The sequence below is a fragment of the Rattus norvegicus genome, chromosome 3 (assembly GCF_021556685.1).
Source record: "Rattus norvegicus strain SHRSP/BbbUtx chromosome 3, alternate assembly SHRSP_T2T, whole genome shotgun sequence".
NCBI lineage: Eukaryota > Metazoa > Chordata > Mammalia > Rodentia > Muridae > Rattus > Rattus norvegicus.
In genome coordinates, this window is record NC_141536.1 from 55,925,592 (window position 1) to 55,945,612 (window position 20,021).

The following is a 20,021-nucleotide window of genomic DNA, read 5'->3' on the forward strand; positions in this document are numbered from 1 at the left end:
TTTCCTCTAATGAGATACTGTACTTTTCCTTCCCAGAATTCCTCCTTCCTCAACCCAGTCCCTACAAACCAACCACCACGAGGTAGTAGGTCAGAGTCAGAAAGGCACAATTTCCTTCCCCTCCCCCCTTCATCCTCCTTCCTCTTTGATGCTGGCCAGAACCTAAGTATGTGTTTCCCTGATACTTTGGGCTTCCTTACCCTTTTCTTTAAGGTCTCCCTTCCCACCCTGACCTCTATCTGACCTCCATCTCAGTAACTGGAACAGCAAGGGTTTTTGATTTTTTGTTTTTTGTTTTTTCCTCTACTCCATTCTCCTCCTCCAGGCAGTGCTGAGATGCACAGCTTGTTGACCCTGGAGTGTTTCGGTTTTTGTTTTTAAATTCTAATAAAATTATCCTTGAGCTTCCACTTTATTCTTAAATTCTTTTATAAATGAGACTTAGGAACCCCAAGAGGAGACCATAATTTCTACTACATACTGGAGGAAAAACTATTTTTCTTTCTCTATAGTCAAAACCACCTGCTTTTGTTTCCAGGTGGACAACCCCCCCTCTCCCCCCGCCCTATTTCGTCCATTTCATCCATTTCGTGCTACACAGCTTGTTGGATACAAAGTAACAGCTTACTTAAAGGGACTTTCACCTAATTTCTCTCTCTCTCTCTCTCTCTCTCTCTCTCTCTCTCTCTCTCTGGTGGGGGCAGGTATTTGTCTCTTTGTTTTAAGATAGGAGTCTATGAATCACAGGCTGGCATGACTTCGGAGGATTGACTTTAAACTTCTGACTTCCCACACTGTCACCTCCACTTGCAGGTCGCTGAGATTATAAACTTGGGCCAACAGTGTTTTGTGTTTGCGGGGGTTTGTTTTTGTTTTTTTCCTTTCTTGTTCTAGGAATGAAACCCAGGGCTTAGGACAGGAGCTACATCCCATAATGTATGTGTTTTTACAAAACCCAAGAGTGACCAGCTCGGAGCTGTCGTTCTCTGTGTACTTTACAGAACTGATAAGCTTCTCGAGAAACACCACGTGGTAGGATAGTTTTTCTTGCACCTAAGACACAGCAAGTGTTAGGGTAGTTGGATGGGGACGTTACAGTGTTCAGAAGATGTGATTTCTTTTTGTGGGAATTGATGTTAAATATGCTCTAATCCTACATTCACTATTTCTGTACATCGAAAAGACGGAGCAAAGATTCTGACTTAAGATAATAAGTTAACAGGACAGAGAGTGAAGAGTTTTTAAGTACGGTGGCAATATTGTTTGCAGAGAGTGCGGGGACTGTTGTAGCCGTGGAATTCTCTAGAGCCACATCCCCAAGTTCAACTCTTGTGCCACTGTTTGGCTGCACCTGCAAATCATGGGCTTGCATGATCCAAGGGTGTTTCGAGGACAGGCTCACTGCCAAGGACCCCCGCACAGTCTAGCGTTTTTCGGCCGAGACTGGGAGGGCGGAGGAAGTACGAAAGATAGGGTGCGAAGGGTTGCGACACAGCCCAAGCTGGACCCTACGATCCGGGCTTCCAGGAAATAAGCAAAGCTTCACGGCGTCCTATCCCCTAGCCACTTGCTCCGGGTGGTTTGAGGCCCCACCCCACAAAGCTGGGCACCGCTCCCCTCTTTTCTTTCACCGCCTCTGTCCTCCCGGGGCTCCGCTCACATGGGCGTGTCTTCAGTAAGGGGCGGTGGCTAGCGCTCCCCTTTTGTCCGCCTCCGAGCTACTGGGGCTCCTCCTGCGGGGGCGTGGCTCCAGCGAGGGGGCGGTGGCCCCGGCGCTGACAGCAGCTCCCCGCCTCCGCGGCCCGCCGCGGCCCGCCACGTCCCGCACGTAGAGCCCGGGCAGCGGCATAGAGCGGCAGGTTGGCGCCGGGAGCTCCGGCTCCTCCGGCGGGGCTCGGTATGAGGCTGGCAAGGCTGCTGCGGGGCGGCACGAGCGTCAGGCCGCTCTGTGCCGTCCCCTGCGCCAGCCGTAGTCTGGCCTCGGACTCGGCCTCGGGCTCCGGGCCGGCGTCGGAGAGCGGCGTTCCGGGCCAGGTGGACTTCTATGCGCGCTTCTCGCCGTCGCCACTCTCCATGAAGCAGTTCCTGGACTTCGGTGAGGGCGGCCGCCGGGCCGTCGGGCCTTCGTGCGCGGGCTCCGTCCGCCCAGACGCACCCCTCCTCCCTCCTGTCGCCTCCCCTGTGTCTTAGGTGCTTCCTTCCTCCCCGGAGGGTGCGGGCGCTGGCAGGCTGGGCACGTAACCGGGGCATGGGACTATAGTGTGCAAAAAAACAAAGCAGGGGGCCCGCGGGCTGCAACCTTGCGCGCACGTGCGTAGGTGCGCGCTTGGGGACCGGGTGTCTTCCGGGAAGCCTTGCTCAGGTTCGAGGCCAGAGCTCCCACTGCTTTAAGGGTGGCATTCTGTAGAGGCGAAATCAGTGCCAGCACAGCGAGATCATTTGGAGTGGCGTGATGGCAGGAAAACAAGTTACTACTGGCCCAGTGCTTTCCTCACCAGTGTTTCCACCGAAAGCAAATTCGTTTCAACAGCAGTCTCAAGCACGTGTAAAGTGCATGGTCTTGTCTGTGTGTAACAGATTGCAGAAGGAACTGCAGAATTAGGCCTTTGACTTTTGACTTCTCTTCAGGAGTAGTGAGGGGGAAAGAAAAATGCTTTAACATAAACTCTTAATATTGAAATCCGAAAGTTCTAGAGTAGAAAAAGTTATCTAATGGGTCGTGTTGTCAGGTTCTAACATGGTTAGCCAGCATGAGAGATTAGTGGTGTGGCTAGGCACTTTATCTTATAGTTTGCAGTGACAGGTGCTTTTCCTTGTATTTTTTTTAGTAAGGGAATATGAAAGGCCCCTGTTTTGTTGTTTTGTGTGTGTATGTGTTTTGGTTTTATTTATAAATGCCTATACTGGGGTGTTGTGGCATAGCAATGTTCACCTTGTTCATGGATACACTATTAAACTCTGACAAGATGCTTTCCTTAATGATACTGCTACTGTTGACAAGATAGTTTCTGCTAAGGTTCCAACATCTGCAAGATTGAATTGGTTTCAAATGGATTGGTGAAATGTGACTTTTTAGTTCAAGTGAAGGTGCTTGCGAGGGGATATTCTGCCAAACATCTGGACTCCAGTGGAGGAAGGGGCAGGTGATTTTCCCCGGAATCAGATAGCTGAGTAGGTCCCACTTGATGGCTGCTGACGTGGTGTTGATGGTCTTTGCCCGCCTTCTATTGCTTGAAAACCTCTGTACTGACTGTTCTGGAGGTTAGTATTTGTGTCCAGTCAATCTTGACCTACTTGGGTCAGAATTTCTTTGCTTTTTTCTTTTTTTGGTTTTTCTAGACAAGGTTTCTCTATAGGTTTGACCTGGAACTCACTCTGTGGATCAGGCTGACTTTGATCTCACAGAGATCCACCTGCCTCTGCCTCTCAAGTGCTGGGAATAAAGACAAGTGCCACCATACCACTTCCCAGCAGGAGTCAGAATTTCTAAAGGCAGCATATAGAATGGTCTTTTCCCAGTTCTCTTCACAGGTCCTGAGAATTATACAGACACATTCAGTTACCTGAACTCTAGGATGGATGGATAGTAATCGTGAAGTATGACAAAGTACCTACATGTTGTACTGAGTAGTTGGAATTTCAGGAATTGGCAGGTCGTTCTGGAATCAGGGTTATAGACGACCGGTTAGCTCAACTGGGCCTGGATATATCTTTGTTTCTTAGTCCTTCCTCTTACTATGGTAAATCTACCATTATGGCCTTGCCAAGTGACTCCCTTCTTTTCTAATTCCTGATTGCTTGTGCCTTCTACTTACTGCCTTTCACTGTGCTTGCTTTCAGGGTCAGTAAATGCTTGTGAAAAGACCTCGTTCATGTTTCTTCGACAAGAGTTGCCTGTTAGATTGGCAAATATAATGAAAGAAATAAGTCTCCTTCCCGATAATCTTCTCAGGACCCCATCCGTACAGCTGGTACAAAGTTGGTAAGAGTCCATCGTTTTTTGTTTTTGTTTTTTGTTTGTTTGTTTGTTTGTTTGTTTGTTTTTTGAGATACGCTTTCTCTGTGTAGCCCTGGCTGTTCTGGGACTCACTGTGTAGACCAGGCTAGCTTCAAACTCAAAAGATCTGGCTACCTTCTGCCTTTGGAGTGCTGGGATTAAAGGTGTACACTCCCCAATGCTCAGCACTGTTTACCTTGTGTTCATATTTAGTGTTTATAGTTTCAGCGGCTTTGTGGAATCTGTCCAAGGTTAAAGAAAATACTTTCACATATTTATTATTTATTCATTTGATTTTTTTTTTTTTTTGAGTCAAAGTCTCATTATGTAGCTCTGGCTGTCCTGGAACTCACTATGTAGACCATGTTATCCTCATATTCAGAGAGGTCCACTTTATTTCTGTCTCCATCTTCCTAGTGTTATGATTGAGTGACTTATTTGAGATAGGGTCTCACTATGTATCTCTGGCTAACCTGGAACTTTATGTAGACTAGACTGGTCTCAAACTTAAAGAGATCTGCTAGACTTCTTCCTAGTGCTGAGATTAAAGGTGTGTGTCTAAGAATAGATTTACCACATGTGTGCAGGGGTCTGTGGCAGCCAGAAGAGGGCGCAAGATCCCATGGAACTAGAGTTCTAGGCAGTTGCGAGCTGCCCATTGCAGGTGGTGGGAATCCAATCTGAGTCCTCTTTGAGAGTAGCAAGTGCTCTTAACTATTGGACCACCTCTTTTGTCCTGCTTATACCCTTAAGTAGAATCTGAAGGCAGTCGAAACACCCCTCTGCTCTGTGTGTATCTTGTCTTCTTAATACTGTACTTCTTGGTTAAAATCTCTTGTTTTTAGGAAAACACATCAGGCCTGAGCTGAAGTACTGATACTAAATTTAAGATGTATGTTACTGTATCTGCAAGAGTGTTATATTCTAATGGAAAGTAGTGACTATTTGTTGATGGCTAGATACTTAATATACACATTCTTTTTATTCTTTCAACCATGCTAGGTAGGTGTTATTAACTCCTATCACTGGTGACAAAGCTAAGACATGATACAGTCTTTGTCCAGGTGTGAGCCCAGACACTGGAGCCCTGGGTTTCCGTCCTGGATGAGTCTGTCTCTCTTACACCCTGGTGTTTGAGAATGATGGCGTGCGTCCAGGGCTGCCTATACCTTATTATAAAGTGAGTTTATTCTGGTGAAGTACATCTTTTTCTAAATTAGAAAGGTTAGGGGATGGAGATGTAGGTGGTAGAATGGTTGCTGGCACATACTAGGTTCTGGCTTTAACCCCTAGCACTGCATCAGCCAGAGGAAGTGGTACACACCTGTCATCCCAGCACCCTTGGGAAGTGGAGGCAGAAGATTCAGAAGTTAAAGGTCACCCTTGGTTACATAGCAAGTTCTAGGCCAGACTCATCTATGTGAGATCCTGTTGCAAGCAATAGAACAATCACAAAAGTTACAACTTTTCTGCTCCTTAGAAACATCTGTATTAATGAGTTCAGCCAGATGAGGTAGTGTGCACACAGTCCTGCACTGACCAGTTTTTAGTAACATCTGTATTAACAAGTTCTGTGTGATGATGTAGTATGAACTAAGTCCTGCATCAATCAGTTCTTTTGTAACATCTGTGTTAACAAGTTCAGCTTTTCCCTTTTAAAAATAGAAGTTATTGTAATTACCTGGAAACTGTAATTTTTGCCAAAGTAATAAGGTTTTTAAGTTTAAAAAGTTTTTTATGTATAAGGGTGTTTTGCCTGGTTGTGTATCTGTGCACCAAAGGTGTGCCTGGTGCCTGTGGAGGCCAGACAGAGGTATCAGATCCCCTGGATCTTGAGTTACAGATGGTTGTGAGCTGACATAGAGGTGCCGAAAACTGAACCCAAGTCCTCTGGATGAGCAGGGAATTCTCTTAGCCACTGAGCGTCTCTTCAGCCTTATAATAAAAGTTTTAACTGTATGCATATTTTTATGTGGTCACCTGTTTGTATCCTTTATTTCTACTATTTATTTATTTTGAGACCGTCTTGCCTTCACGTCCCTAGTGCTGGGATTACAGGCCTGTGCCACCACAGCCTGCTTGTTAATTTTAAAGTGTTACTAATTTTATTTTAAATTTCATTTTACAAATTGTTTATGTGTGTGTCTGTGTGAGACAGTACTCATGTGCTTGGATCCTCGTGGTGGTTAGAGAACAGTTTTGCAAGAGTCAGCCCTCTCATTCTACCATATGGTCCCAGGGATTACATTTTGTTAGTAGGCTGGGGGACTGGTGCCTTTACCCATGAAGCCATCTTTCTGGTGCTCAGTCCTTGCTAGTTTGAGACCCTGTCTTGTGCAGGCCTGGCGCTCAGTGCACACACAGGCCGGCATGGAGAGCTCAGTGCACACACAGGCCACCATGAGAGCTCAGTGCACACACAGGCTGACATGGAGCTTGCAGAGATTCTCTTGCTCTACTTCTTTGGAAGTGGGATCGCAGGAATTGCTACCGTGTCCAATGCCTGTGTCCAGGTCAAAGCTGCTTTCTTCAGGTTTTTGAAACAGGGGCTCACTGTGTATTCCTGACTAGACTTGAACTTACTCTGCAGTCCAGGCTGACCTTGAGCTCACAGAGACCCACCTTCCTCTGCCTTCCCAGTGCTGGAATTAAAAGTGTGAGCCACCGTGCCAGGGAGAAAAGGGTTAAACAAAATTTTTGTTTGTATGCATGGCCAGGGTCAAGTATGAAGTGGGAAAAAAATGTAACTGCAAAACATTTCCTGATTATGATTCCTGCAGATGCTGGTTTTCTCTTTGTAGGTATTATAGTTTGTGAGAAACGCTGATCAAACATTAATTTGAAAAATAAACAAGGGGGCTAGAGAGCTAGAGCTCAGAAGTTAAGAGTGCTTACCACTGTGTTCTGTTCCCAGCACCCATAGTGGGTGGCTCCGTCACCTGTACCTCTAGCTGCAAGGGATCCAGCACCCTCCTCTGGACTCTGAGGACTCCAGTACTCACATGTTCCCCTGACACATAAGTGCACATAATTAAAAATAAGTCATGATAAGAAGAAGACAAACAAGGGCTTGGAAAGTTGGCTCAGTGGTTAAGAGTGTTTACTGCTCTTCCAGAGGACCAAGGTCACGCCAGCCATAGCTGCCTGTAACTCCAGCTCCAGGGCATTGGTCATGCTCTTCTGGTCTCTGAGGGAATACACACATACCCATTCGAGTGCGTGTAGACAGACAGACAGACAGACAGACACACACACACACACACACACACACACACACACACAGAGAGAGAGAGAGAGAGAGAGAGAGAGAGAGAGAAATTAAAAGAAAATATTAAGGTGTAGAAGAATGACTATTGCGTGTTGGTCCCCAGAGGCTAGTTAGTTCATGTATGGAGCCACTGCAAATGTAGTTACGTGAGGAAAGTGGGTTAGAAAGTAAGTATCATGGGATACATAGGAGAGAATGCAATCTTCTCATTCCTTAGAATAGTTCATTTGAACTAGCTTAGCCCGTTTTTTGAAATCTGATCTTGTCTGTATAAGGGTAGGAATTTAAATATTCCCTAAAGACTACTTTTTCTTGCCAGTGAAGATTAATTTCAGGGCTAAAGCAGGGTGGCAGCTATGAGAATCACTGGACTTTTGAATGCAGCGAGGCCTCTCTGGGCGGTGTGAGGCGCTCTCACGCACACATGCAGCATTTGGGCTGTAAAGAAGATGACTGGATGACTGCGAATGTGTTTGCAGCTCCAGCCTGTGCTGCCCTAGTGTTTGTCTGTATGATGTTGAGAAAGTCATTTGGCCTTCCTCATTTCGTCCTGAAGAAGAGATCTCCTACCTTAAATTGTTGGGTGAATTAAAAACTTACATTTTAATTACTTTTGTGTTTTGTTCAATGTATGGCAGGTTATAGACTTCCAGTAAGTACTTGTTGATTGGACCAAAATATCTAAAGTTAAAGTTTTTAAAACAAATGCTTTTTTTTTTCCAAGCTAGATTCTTAGAGCAAGGTATACCCTTAATTGCTGTGACTAGGACAAGCGTGTATCCATGATCACAGTTAGTAGTAATGGTTCAGTTCTCATGATGAAGTCTTTATAATCTGATTCAAAAACTCTTACGGTTTAGAACATAAATCTCCATCTCTTCACTCAGACTTGACCTGCTGATCTATGGTTCTGTGTGTTCTGAGGGACAAGTGATGAGTAAATGCTTTACTGCCAAACCACACCCTCCTGGCCTTATCTGTGCTTTTTGGTTTTGAGACAGGGTTTCACTATTTAATTCTAGTTGTCCTGGAACCCACTATGTGACTAGGCTGGCTTTGAACTTGCAGACATCTATCTGCTTGCCTCTCAAGTGCTGAGGCTAAAGGTGTGTGCTACCATGCCCAGTGATTTTTTTTTTAATGGTAAAATATGCATGCTCCTTCTCCTCCCACTTCTTTCTTTAAGTCTCTCTCTCTTGCGTGCGTGCGTGTGTGTGTGTGTGTGTGTGTGTGTGTGTGTGTGTGTGTGTGTGTGTCTGTCTGTCTGTCTGTCTGTCTATCTGTCTATCTGTTTATGTCTACATGGTTTTATGTAATGTGTCTGGCTGCCAACAGAGACCAGGAGAGGATATTGGGTCCCCTGGAGCTGGATTCATTGATGGTTGTAAGCCATCCTCTGTGAGTTCTGGGAACTGAACTTGCGCTGTCTAGAAGAGCAGAAAGTGCTCTTAACCGATGAGCTGTATTTCCAGCCTGAAAATAGGTACCTAGCACTTCACTCATGCGATAGGTGTAAAGCTCCTGTTTGAGGACCGGTGGCAGCTCAGCTGATGGAGCATTTGCTCGCACTCACAAAGCCCAGATTTGACCCCTAGGGTGGCTTGAAGCTGGGCTCGGTGATGTGTCTGGCTCGCATGAGACCCTGTCTGAAAAATAAGAAAAGAAACAGTCCTGCTTCAACTATAATTTTTAGGAGTATTCTAAGTTTAAAATTATAAAATATTAAAAATAACCCTTTGTGCTAATTTTACAGTATGAGTAAACTCAGCTCTCTGGGTTGATTTTAGGTATATCCAAAGCCTTCAGGAGCTGCTTGACTTTAAGGACAAGAGTGCTGAGGATGCTAAAACTATTTATGAGTAAGTATCATTGTATGGTCCTATTCTCAGTACAACTTTATATCCTTTAAGAATAACTTACTTGGGACTGGAGAGATGGCTCAGTGGTTAAGAGCACGGGCTGCTCTTCCAGAGGTCCTGAGTTCAATTCCCAGCAACCACATGGTGGCTCACAATCATCTGTAATGGGATCTGATGCCCTCTTCTGGTGTGCCTGAAGACAGCTACAGTGTATTCACATACATAAAATAAATAAATAAGAAATAACTTACTTAATTTCATTTTATATGCATGGTGTGAGGGAACTGGAGTTACAGACAGTTGCGAGCCACCATGTGGTTGCTGGGCATTGAACCCAGGTACTCTGGAAGAGCAGCCAGTGCTCTTTTTTTTTTTTTTTTTTTTTTTTGGTTCTATTTTTCGGAGCTGGGGACCGGCAGCCAGTGCTCTTAACCACTGAGCCATCTCTCCAGCCTCCAATTTTTTATTTTTTAAACACCACCACACAAATGTGGTTACCTTACTTTGCTATTGGTCTACTTTAAGGAAACTGATGAGCACTGAGGTGTCTTTTCCTGTACCACATAGTTACCGTATCCATGTACAGCGATCCACACAGGTACTGAGGACATCAAGACAGTATAAACCAGGGAGCTGGACTGGATGGATGTAAACCGTGCTACACGGCCCTCTCTATTGTAAGACAGTTCAAATGTGATGACCAGGAGAAATCTAGATGTTACCTGGATGCCTCTTGGTCTGTTAACCTGGGGAGGGCAGGCCAGTTGCAGACGGATAGACAGTCACCTGTGCCTCACTGCTCATTCGTTTGTGCATATGCTGCCTGGATAGTCGGAAGTTCTCTAGTTTTAAACAAAAGTTTGCTGGGCAGTAGTGGTGTATGCTTTTAATCCCAGCACTTTGGGAGGCAGAGGCAGGAGGATCTCTACAAGTCTGAGGCTAGCCTGGTTTATAGAGTGAATTCCAAAAGACAGCCAAGGCTGTAACAGAGAAGCCCTGTCTTTAAAAACAAAAACAAAAATAAAAAGTTCACAAGTCTGGATTTTTCATGTAAGGTCTCTAATTTTGAAATAGCAACTGCTTATTCTCCTTTTGTTATATAGAAGGGGTATAAAAAAAATCTCTGGTTTCTATGGTCTGCGATTTATAAGATAATATAAATCCTGCACCCAATTTCATAATATGCCAGAGTTGATAAACCCAATTAATTACTTAGGGAGTTATCTGCTTGTAATGAGTCTTGTTCAGAATGTAAAGACCACTGCTGTCAGAAACTGACTTTCTTTTTTTTTTTTTTTTAAGGAGGAGGTGCTATTTTTGTTTCGGTTTTTAAAGGGAATGTCAGTACTGCACTTTTCAAACATGGTTTTGGTTCGAAAGTAATTCATCAGATGTTCACTCCCTAGGTGAGTGATATCATTTAGTTGTTTAAAGCAACTCTACTGAGAGAGTGCATTTATACACAAAGAGGGTTCATAGCTTGGGGTCTTGTAGCTAGTAATAGGCCTAGGAAGACTGCAAGAGGTAAACTGTAGAATATTCTATGACTGCTACTGTAGAACCCTTTGAAAACCGTCGTCACGAGAGCTGAGCCTAGGATATAAAGTGAGTTGGGCCGAGTTCTATGTTCCTTTAAAAATTCATGCCTATGCAGGCTCCTGTGTGTTTGTGTGGAAGCTTGAGGACAGCCTTGGGTATCAGCCTCTGGAATGTATGCCATCTACCTACTTAGAGACCGGCTCTCTTGCCTTAGCAGGTCAGTTAGACTAGACTGGCCAGTGAACTCAGTGGTCCTATCTGTTTCTCCAGCACTGAGGTTACAGATGTGTGCCACTACACTTGACATGGTGAGCTTGTGCAGGCAGAACTCAGGTCATTATGCGGTGGGACAAGCACTTTAGCAACTGCTCTGTCTCCCCAAACCAGCTTTTGTTTTCTGAGATAGGGTTTCCCATGTGGCCCAGGCTTTCGTGGAAACCACTGTGTGGTCCAGTCTGGCTTCTGGTCCACAGTGAGTTGCCTGCTTCTGCCTCTGCCTGGCATTACAGGTGAGTCACTGTGCCCTGCTCAACGAGTTTCGTTCTAAAGAGAGGAACAGGGAGGTAAGTGAGGAGAGGACTGGGATATTGGGGTGTTTTTGAAAAAAAAAAATTAAAATTATATTTTGTCTTAATGGCTTGGTGTTGAAGTTTATTCCCAAGTAAGAATCCCAAAAGCGGGGAAATCACTGGAGCTAATGGCAGTCAAGCTGGTGCTTGAGGAAAGCGCTCTTTGAGAAGCGTGAATCCTGATGACTGGTCAGGAGATAGGCTTGCTGCGTGCATCACAATGGAGACTTCTGTCTGTTTTCTTATTCCCCAAATTGACAAAAGCAAGAAGGCAATATGAATTGAAAAATCTCTTTTAATCCAATAGTTTTCTTTTTCTCATCCACTTCGGTTTTTTTGTTTGTTTGTTTGTTTTGTTTTGTTTTTTGTTTTTTGTGTTTAGTTGGTTTTTTGTTGTTGTTGTTTTTTGTTGTTGTTTTGTTGGTTTTGTTGTTGTTGTTGTTGTTGTTGTTTGCTTTGTTTTTTTTGTTTTTCAAGACAGGGTTTCTCTGTGTAGCCCTGGTTATCCTGGAACTCTGTAGACCAGGCTGGCCTCAAACTCAGAGCTCCCCTGCCTCTGCCTCCCCAAGAGCTGAGATTAAAAGTGTGCACCCCCATCGCCTGCCCGGCTTCTCACCCACAATATAAATTCAGGGCGAATGAAATCAAGAATTCTTCTTTCGATTTTCTATTCCAAGCGGCTTCTTTTCTCTGAGCTCTAGGGAGGAGATCCACAGCCAACTTTCTTGGCTTGATTCTCAGCTTGATTCCTTAGGGGGTGTTTCCCTAGAAACAAGGAACTTTTCTTAGGCGGTGTGGTGCGTCTCTGGAATGCAGTCCTCGTTAGCGAGCCTCAGATGCTTTGGTGATGCTGGATAAGGGGACTCCACACTGTAGTATGGCTTAGGTAATACTGGATAAGGGAAACTCACGCCGTCCACAGTAGTATGTAGTGTTACAGGAAGCCAAAAATTAGGTAAGTTTTATTTTTTGGGATCCTTGTACCTTGTGGGTTGTGTGTATCTTACGAGTTGAAATGAATTTAAACAAGCGTGGGAAAGCCTTCGGTGACTCTCCTTTCTCTGAAGGAGGAGGGCTTTCTGTGGCTGCAGCTTGTATCTTAGTATTGAAGTCACTTGTCAACATCTTTGGCCGTTCTGACCGAGAGGCTTGTTTAGATTCACAGACACAGTGATAAGGATCAGAAACCGGCACAATGATGTCATCCCCACCATGGCCCAGGGTGTGACTGAATACAAGGAGAGCTTCGGGGTGGATCCTGTCACCAGCCAAAATGTTCAGTACTTTTTGGATCGGTTCTACATGAGTCGCATCTCAATTAGAATGCTACTCAACCAGCACTGTAAGTGTCCCGAGCTTGAAAGAAGTGGCTAATTGATATGTGCAGCGAGCGCTCTTTATGTTTATCTAGAAAATGTCCCTTTAGAGTGAGCATCACTGCTCTTCAAAGGCATCTTCATTGACTGTAAAATGCCGTCTTTACACTTAGGGGAAATATTCGTTCTACTGTTTAGTTCTATTTAGATCTGGAAAGGGGTGTTAGGCAAATGTGCTGACTTGGTTTGGTTCTTCCCTATTGATAGCTTTATTGTTTGGTGGAAAAGGAAGTCCATCTCATCGAAAACACATTGGAAGCATAAATCCAAACTGTGATGTAGTCGAGGTTATTAAAGGTAAGTGCCTCTGTCCTTTGTAGCAGGATGTGGCGTCAGAGAGCTGAGCCATGTTCCTGCCCCCAGGACTCTTGCTGTGTCAGGAGAGAGAAATGTTAGGAGCAAGTGCTAGGTTTGTCACTTCGTGACATTAGTTATGCAGGACGTAAGGTGAATGTCTTTCCCAGGAGAACTCTTCGTTAGTAAAGTTTTACACGTTAGTAAGTGTGTTTATCTGTTTTTGCTTCAAAAATTCAAAGCTTTCCTCATCCTCCCTAAAAAAGGGCCTTTGAGATAGCTCAGTTTGTGAAGACTTAGATCCTAAATTTGATCCCCAGAACTCACCTAGTTGGCAGGAGAGAACTAACTATTGAAAGTTGTCCCTTTGGTCTCCATACATGTCTCTTGGCATGCACAGACCCACAGATGTACACACATACACAGTAAATAAATACAGTAAAATACTCAGGCTCTGACTTTGTCCTTTCCAGTTCCTAACTCAAAGTGTGGAAATTCCTAACAGTTGGATGTGCATCTTTTCAAGCATGTTTGTTTGTGTTTTCAGACAGCATTTTCTCTGTGTAGCTGTGGCTCTGTAGACCGGGCTGGCCTTAAACTCACAGAGCTCCACCCACCTCTGCCTCCTGAGGGCTGGGATTTCGTGTGCCGCCACTGATGGGCTCCTTTCAAGCATTATTTATTGACATAACATGCATATCTATGTATACGTTGTTTTACAGTTTTTGTTATTTTTAAATTTTTAAAAGATGTTAAAAGATGTTTATAGGTGTCTTGCTGTATTTGTCTATACCTTATGGGCATACCTGGTGCTCTCTGAGGCTAGAAGAAGGGGGGGGAGGTCTTCTGGAACTAAAACTACAGATGGTTGTGAGCCACCATGTGGATACTGAGAATTGAACCCAGGTCCTCTGCAAAAGCAGCCTGTGCTGGGTTTTTGTTATTTTTCCTGGAGGCAGTGTTTTCCCATGGGTCTCTGACTATCATGGAAGACACTATGGAAGCCACTTGCCTCTGTCTCTTGAGTGCTGGTTTTTGTTCTTTTTTTTTAAATAAGATTTATTTATTTTTACTTATCTGAGTACACCGTAGCTGTCTTCAGACACACCAGAAGAGGGCATCAGGTCGCATTACAGTTGGTTGTGAGCCACCCCGTGGTTGCTGGGAATTGAACTCAGGACCTCAGGAAAAGCAATCAGTGCTCTTAACTGATGTGCCAGCCCCGAGTGAGTGCTGGTTTTAAAAGTATAAATTGCCATGCTCAGCTAGCAGCTTGTGTTGAGTCTAGTCTCCAATCACTGGGTTTTGTGTTTTGTTTTGTTTTGCTTTGCTTTTAGAAAATGGAGTGCCTCACACATTTTGTTGCAAACTCATCGCTGCTTTAGAGTGGCTCTTTCGAATAGATCAGAGTGCTAGCCTATCCGTCTTGTAATATTTACCTAGGCTGTTCTCATTTTCCCTTCCTGTTACTCGCAGTGAACTCGCATGGTGACGTTTGCTAGTGTAAGGCAAGAACCAGAATTGACAGGCAGGGTAGTACTCGCACATACTTGATCCTAGCACTCAGGAGGTAAGGGCTTGGGAGTTAGATCAGACCAGTGTGTTTACATAGTAAGGCAATAAATCAATAAATCCTAGATTTAAAAACATTTTTTATGCATTTAAATTCTTAATGCTTCCAAAAAAAGGTATCAAACAATAGATAAAAATGTAGACTTCTAGATCCCTGATTCTTTCTAAGATGTCTCAAAGACAAATGCATATGCAAATATATATTTAATGTATGTAGCAATCTCTTTAGCCTGTTGTTTCTTTGCTTTGTTTATGGTATGTTTCTCCATGCTGATGTGTTTAAGTTTCTGTGGCCCTTTCTGTCATTATCCTGCTTTGCGACATGAGAGGCCTTCCCTCGCTAAGACCGTTTAGGTATGCTTTCTTCCACAGAGAGTTGTAAATTTACATTCGTCCGTACTGTTGGCCTCTTGTTGAGTAAGACAGAAGTACATTTCTTTAATGCTTCTTTGTTTTGTTTGATCCACACCAGATGGCTATGAGAATGCGAGACGGCTTTGTGATTTGTATTACATTAACTCTCCTGAACTAGAACTTGAAGAACTAAATGGTAAGCTTGCCTAGGGGGCGCCTGTCCTAAGTAATGGGTGTTCTGACAGCCAAGGAGCAAGTCAAGATTTGCTTGAACAGTAAAGGGCTCTTCCATCAACTCCATCACTAAGTGGGAAGCCAGAAGAGTCAAGAGTGCAGCGCATAGCCACACTTACAGAGTTTAGTTTGAATATTTTGCTCTCTTGTTTTGGTGTTCTCTCTTTTTTTTTTAACTGATAATTTTGATTCTTTGCTATTTTCTTCAGAGACAGAAAGAAATACTAAGAAAATTTTAATTTTTTTGTATACAGCTCCTAGTAGCAAAGTTTGTCTTTTTTCTACTTCCTGAATTGTAAGTCAGTTTTTATCGTTGAAGGCAGAAGGCTGGCATGTGATAGACAGAGGAGGCCTCTCACCTTTCTGAGCAGCTCTGATGGTCTCCACCTTTGGATAAAGAGTTGCAGAGTTTTGGACAGAGACTGAGAATGGTCGTTTGACAAGGAAAACCTCTCCCGGGTTAAGATAATCCTTTGAGAAGGTGGTGGGAAGAAAAATGTTTTAATAGGCTTGAACTAAGCCACTTTCTGAACTTCTGAATCTGAGTAATGGGCGCGTACCCAGTTGAGGTAGCATGTGGTTTCTTCGGATGGTACCACCCAGTCAGTAAGAATCTCGTGCCCCAGGTGAGAGGTTAGAGGCCTGCGCTGTGGGTGCAGAGTCCACATTCCCCACTCCTGTTTCCAAGTGGGAGCTTCTCGGAGGACAGTTTCGTTTACTGCTAAACTGTTTTCTGTTGGTCAGAGTACTCTGAAAGGATGGTGTCTTAGACCACCTTGTTCTCCTAGAGGTCTTTATTATATAAACCTCTTGGGGAATGATGCTAGCTTTTTTTTTTTTTTAATTTTGCTTTTTTTTTTAAATCCAGCGTTATATCCATAGAAATGTCTGAAATAAAATAAACAATGATCTACCCAGGTGAAACATATTTTTTCCTAAGATACCCATCTTGGGAAGTGCAATCCTACCTGAAGATTGAATTCTTCTAAGACTTGCTGTCCTAGAGAGGCATGGGAGTGTGGGTGGCGAACCTCTCACACCAGAGTGTGAGGAATGGCTTCTTGTCCCTGTCATCTGTGAGTGTGAGTCCAGAGCTCAAACTCTTAAGACAGTGAAGAAGTGGGGTGAGAGGACCCCCTGACCCGTAGCACCCCCCTCGGCTGCTAATGTTCGCTCCACGTCACTCCACAGTTTATTCTTAAGAATGCTTTGAGCGCGTCTCTCCGTACTTTCATATGTTTCTCTTCTGCTCTGTAGCGAAATCACCAGGACAGCCAATACAAGTGGTTTATGTTCCGTCCCATCTCTATCACATGGTGTTTGAACTGTTCAAGGTGTGTAAAATAGTATCGCGTAACACTTACCAGTCCTTCCCTGAGCTTAGGATCTGCTCTGAAAACCGTATCCCTTTGGGCTTCTATTTCATGATGATTACCATTTTATGTGAGTATTATGCACTGTGCTGGAAGTGAGCCTTCTGTCTGATCGGATGATGCCTCCGTACAGACCCGGGAGCCAGAAAGACCTGGAGTTGAATAAAGATTCGGCTGCTTAGTATGTAACCTTGGGCAAATGACTCAACTGCTCTGAACCACATTTGAAGCTAGGGTAATACTCTCAAATTTGTGAAAATTGGGAAAGATGTATTGAGTGGCCATTAGAACAGAGCACGCTACAGGTGCTTGGGAAATTTATATTCATATTTTCATGAACCAAAATAATATACAATTGTATTTCCCAGTTCCCTACCCCCGAGCCAGTCCCACTTACACACCTTTGTTGGTGTGTTTCTTAGGAGGTTGTCGATAGTGGACTTAGAGAGCTATTTATAACATTTGGAGAACTCAGTAGAGGCTGCTGGTGGTGCCGAGAGCTGCTCTCCCTGCCACTGGGGCACTGCTAGTGTGGTTGGTTCCTGCAGTAGAAATGACTCTCCTAGGTCAGCAGTTGCACAGCCTCCTCCCTTAGCCCCTCACCCTCCAGCCAGCAGCAGGTGGGAGGAGGAGGGGAAGGGGATGGCTTCCTATGGGACGATGCACAGTGACACTAGGCTGGCCGGGTGCAGTGGCACACACCTGGGACTGTAATGCCAGCACCTCTGAGGTGGAGGCAGGAGGGGTCTAAGCACTCTAGACCACCATGAGCTGCATAGAAAGACCCTGGCTCAAAATCCAGAAGGAAAGGAAGATCGAGAACAACGTACTGAGACACAGGAGACTAAGGAAGTAAGGGCGGTGGGACTCGCTTTCCTTTGACAAGAGAAGAACGCCTGTGTAGCGCCGACATTAATCTATCAAAGTGGCTGAAAAGCACTTGCCCCCTAATGTGCTTGAAATTTCAGTCTTGTAAAGATTCTACCCTCTAGTACTTAATAAAACGTTATGTAAGCTGTGACATACTTATCTAATGCCTGTGACAGTGGCTTTTGTCTGGAACTTAGTATTAAACCGAGGGAAACAAGGGTGGTCAGTCTCCCCTCCTCAGATCTCAGGTCTGCTCAGTCTTAGCGGCCAGGGGTCACTCTTTAATCCCACGTCCAGTCCCAGCTTCCCCTGGCTTCATCGGTTCCTGTTCCATTGTCACATGTCCTGGTTACTAGCCGGTGCTTAGGCAGTACAGGTCTGGTGCCTTTTAGAAATATGCATAATATGTATAAATACTTTTAGTTTCAAACCAATGATAAGGGAAACTTAAAATGCACATAATGTATATATTTCAAAATTATAAGTAGTTGCTTTAAAAAAAAAGCCCTATGCTTTAATGTAACCCTGATGTATTTCAGAACGCAATGAGGGCCACCATGGAGCACCATGCAGACAAAGGCGTTTATCCCCCGATTCAAGTTCACGTCACACTGGGGGAGGAGGATTTGACTGTGAAGGTAATTTCTTTAAAAGAAATGGATGTGTAGGCATGTAAAAATAATATGTCTAATTTCCGTAATACGTAATTTATTCTCAAGGGAAAGAATTTCAGTCAACTAGATAATAAGCGCTTTACTTTGTTAATCTGGCAAATTATAGAATTATCTTCTGAGTCTGTTTCTATTCTGGTCCTTAATCCAGATGATTTGGGTTGAAGGAACACCTGGAGACAAACTTTGATCAGTGAAAACCTTAAGTCTTTGAGCACGTTGAGTGTGATGGAGAACATTAATCTTACCGCGGTTCCATCTGCTCTGTTCTGTCCTCAGCAGAGCCTCTTTGCACAGGAGAGTGTAGGTACAGTATACCTGTGGGAACTGAGGGTCAGTGAGGGGTCACATGGGGAATAGAAGCTGCGGACACCAGGATTCGACCCTCAGACGCACTGCTCGGCCTTAGGCATACCTGCTGTGATAGTGAAGTTTGCTTAGAGCAAATGTGCTTCTTCTAAAATAACCAGGTGACATAGAGAATATACAAGTCGCCCGTCCTTTCTGGCCACATAGGTATGATGCTCACTGTTTGTCTTCTCTGTTCTGTTCCTACTGAACTTCTGAGGGGTGTTCTGGCGTGAAGACTTTACACTGTCTCTCTGAGATGACTGCTAGAGGTGTTAGCCCTCTCGAATGTAGCAGTGGGCACTTGTCCCTTTCCTGCCCAGCCCCAAGCGCACCTGCCCGCCTCCTTCTTTTCTCAGTCTTGGTTTCATACATGGAATTATAGGCTACAAATAATGATTTCGGGTTCTGGAGGTACCTGGTGCTCCTGTCTCTGGTCAGTTTCAGTGAGTTTTAATGTCTGTTAAGTTCTTGGTTGCCCCAATAGGGTTTGAATACACCTGCCTTTATAGTCTAATTCAGTCGGATAAATTTAGCGTGGCACCCTTTCCGATGTCAGGAATAAATTGTTTGTCAGTGTACTCGCTATGTGGGTGGTGCCCTTCACTCGCCATCCTTAAAATAGTCTCTCAGGGCAAGGCACAGTCTGAAAAAGCCATTGTTTCTCACGACATGGAGTAACTTAGGGCAAGGTGTAGCCTGATCTCAGTCAGGTAGGGTTGAGAGCTTAGGGTCTTCTGGGGGCTTTCCTGGGTGGGAGCATAGGCCTCCAATACAGCCTTCCAGATTCCCAGGGTTGAGCTTTTCAAAGCCCTGTGGCCATCTTATTCCCTCACTGTCCTACTTACCTCTTTGCTTGGCCTGTTATTTATCTTAGTTCATCCATGTCCTTGTGTCCCTCAGGGTAATCCATGGGTCTGGAGAGATGGCTCAGAGGTTAAGAGCAGTGGCTGCTTGTCTTGGTTTGGGTTTTATTGCTGTGAAGAGACACCATGACCATGGCAACTCTACTAAAGGCAATTATTTAATTGGTGCTGGCTTACAGTGTCAGAGGTTTAGTCCATTGTCATCATGGTGGGAAGCATGGCAGCGTGCAGGCTGGCTTGCTGGTTCTGGGGGAGCCAAGAATTCTACATCTTTATCCACAGATGGAGCTTGAGCAGAGGACTTCAGAGCCCACACACACAGTGACACACTTCCTCTAACAAGGCCACACCCATTCCAACAAGGCCACACCTCCTTATAGTGCCACTCCTTAGGGGCCAAGCATATTCAAACCACCACACTGTTCTTCCAGAGGACCAGGGTTCAATTCCCAGCACCCATGTGGCAGCTCACAACCGTCTGTATAACTCCAGTCCATCCGATACCCTCACATAGACAGACATGCAAGCAAAACACCAGTGAACAGAAAACAAAATTGAAAAAAAAATTTTTTTTTTTACAAAAGTATTTCATTACTTCTGATCTTTTCAGACATAATAGCGGTAGGGTGCTGCGGAACTCAAAATTCAGCAAATGCAAGCCTTCTGAGTGGCTGTCAGTGCCTGCTACTGCCCATCACTGGTGGGGGGGGTCAGGGGGGTTGGGAGCAAGACGAAGACGGGAGTGAGCCCACGCAGAGCTAGCGGAGTACTTTCTGGAACACATGCCTCTCAGTTGCTTCATTTTCATGGGTTCTGACAAAGCGTTTGCCT

General features: G+C 44.6%; 1 protein-coding gene across 6 annotated transcripts in view; it reads left to right on the forward strand.

The window, feature by feature from the left end:
• Positions 1-1,795: 1,795 nt before the first annotated feature.
• Positions 1,796-20,021, forward strand: part of Pdk1 (pyruvate dehydrogenase kinase 1) — a 30,565-nt gene continuing 12,339 nt past the window's right edge. For 2 of the 6 annotated variants that reach the window (XR_015680451.1, XM_087646668.1), the window contains exons 1-8: positions 1,848-2,190; positions 3,841-3,982; positions 9,053-9,124; positions 12,390-12,574; positions 12,816-12,905; positions 14,947-15,024; positions 16,320-16,396; positions 17,845-17,943. Coding sequence is in view for 3 of the 6 variants with exons in the window: in XM_087646668.1 (XP_087502794.1) it covers positions 3,873-3,982; positions 9,053-9,124; positions 12,390-12,574; positions 12,816-12,905; positions 14,947-15,024; positions 16,320-16,396; positions 17,845-17,943 (711 nt within the window). In the remaining 3 variants the exon portion in view is untranslated. Of the gene's footprint in view, positions 2,191-3,840; positions 3,983-9,052; positions 9,125-12,066; positions 12,188-12,389; positions 12,575-12,815; positions 12,906-14,946; positions 15,025-16,319; positions 16,397-17,844; positions 17,944-20,021 lie in introns of those variants that run through there. The other 4 variants (XR_015680457.1, XM_087646677.1, NM_053826.2 and 1 more) reach the window with 3 other exon arrangements.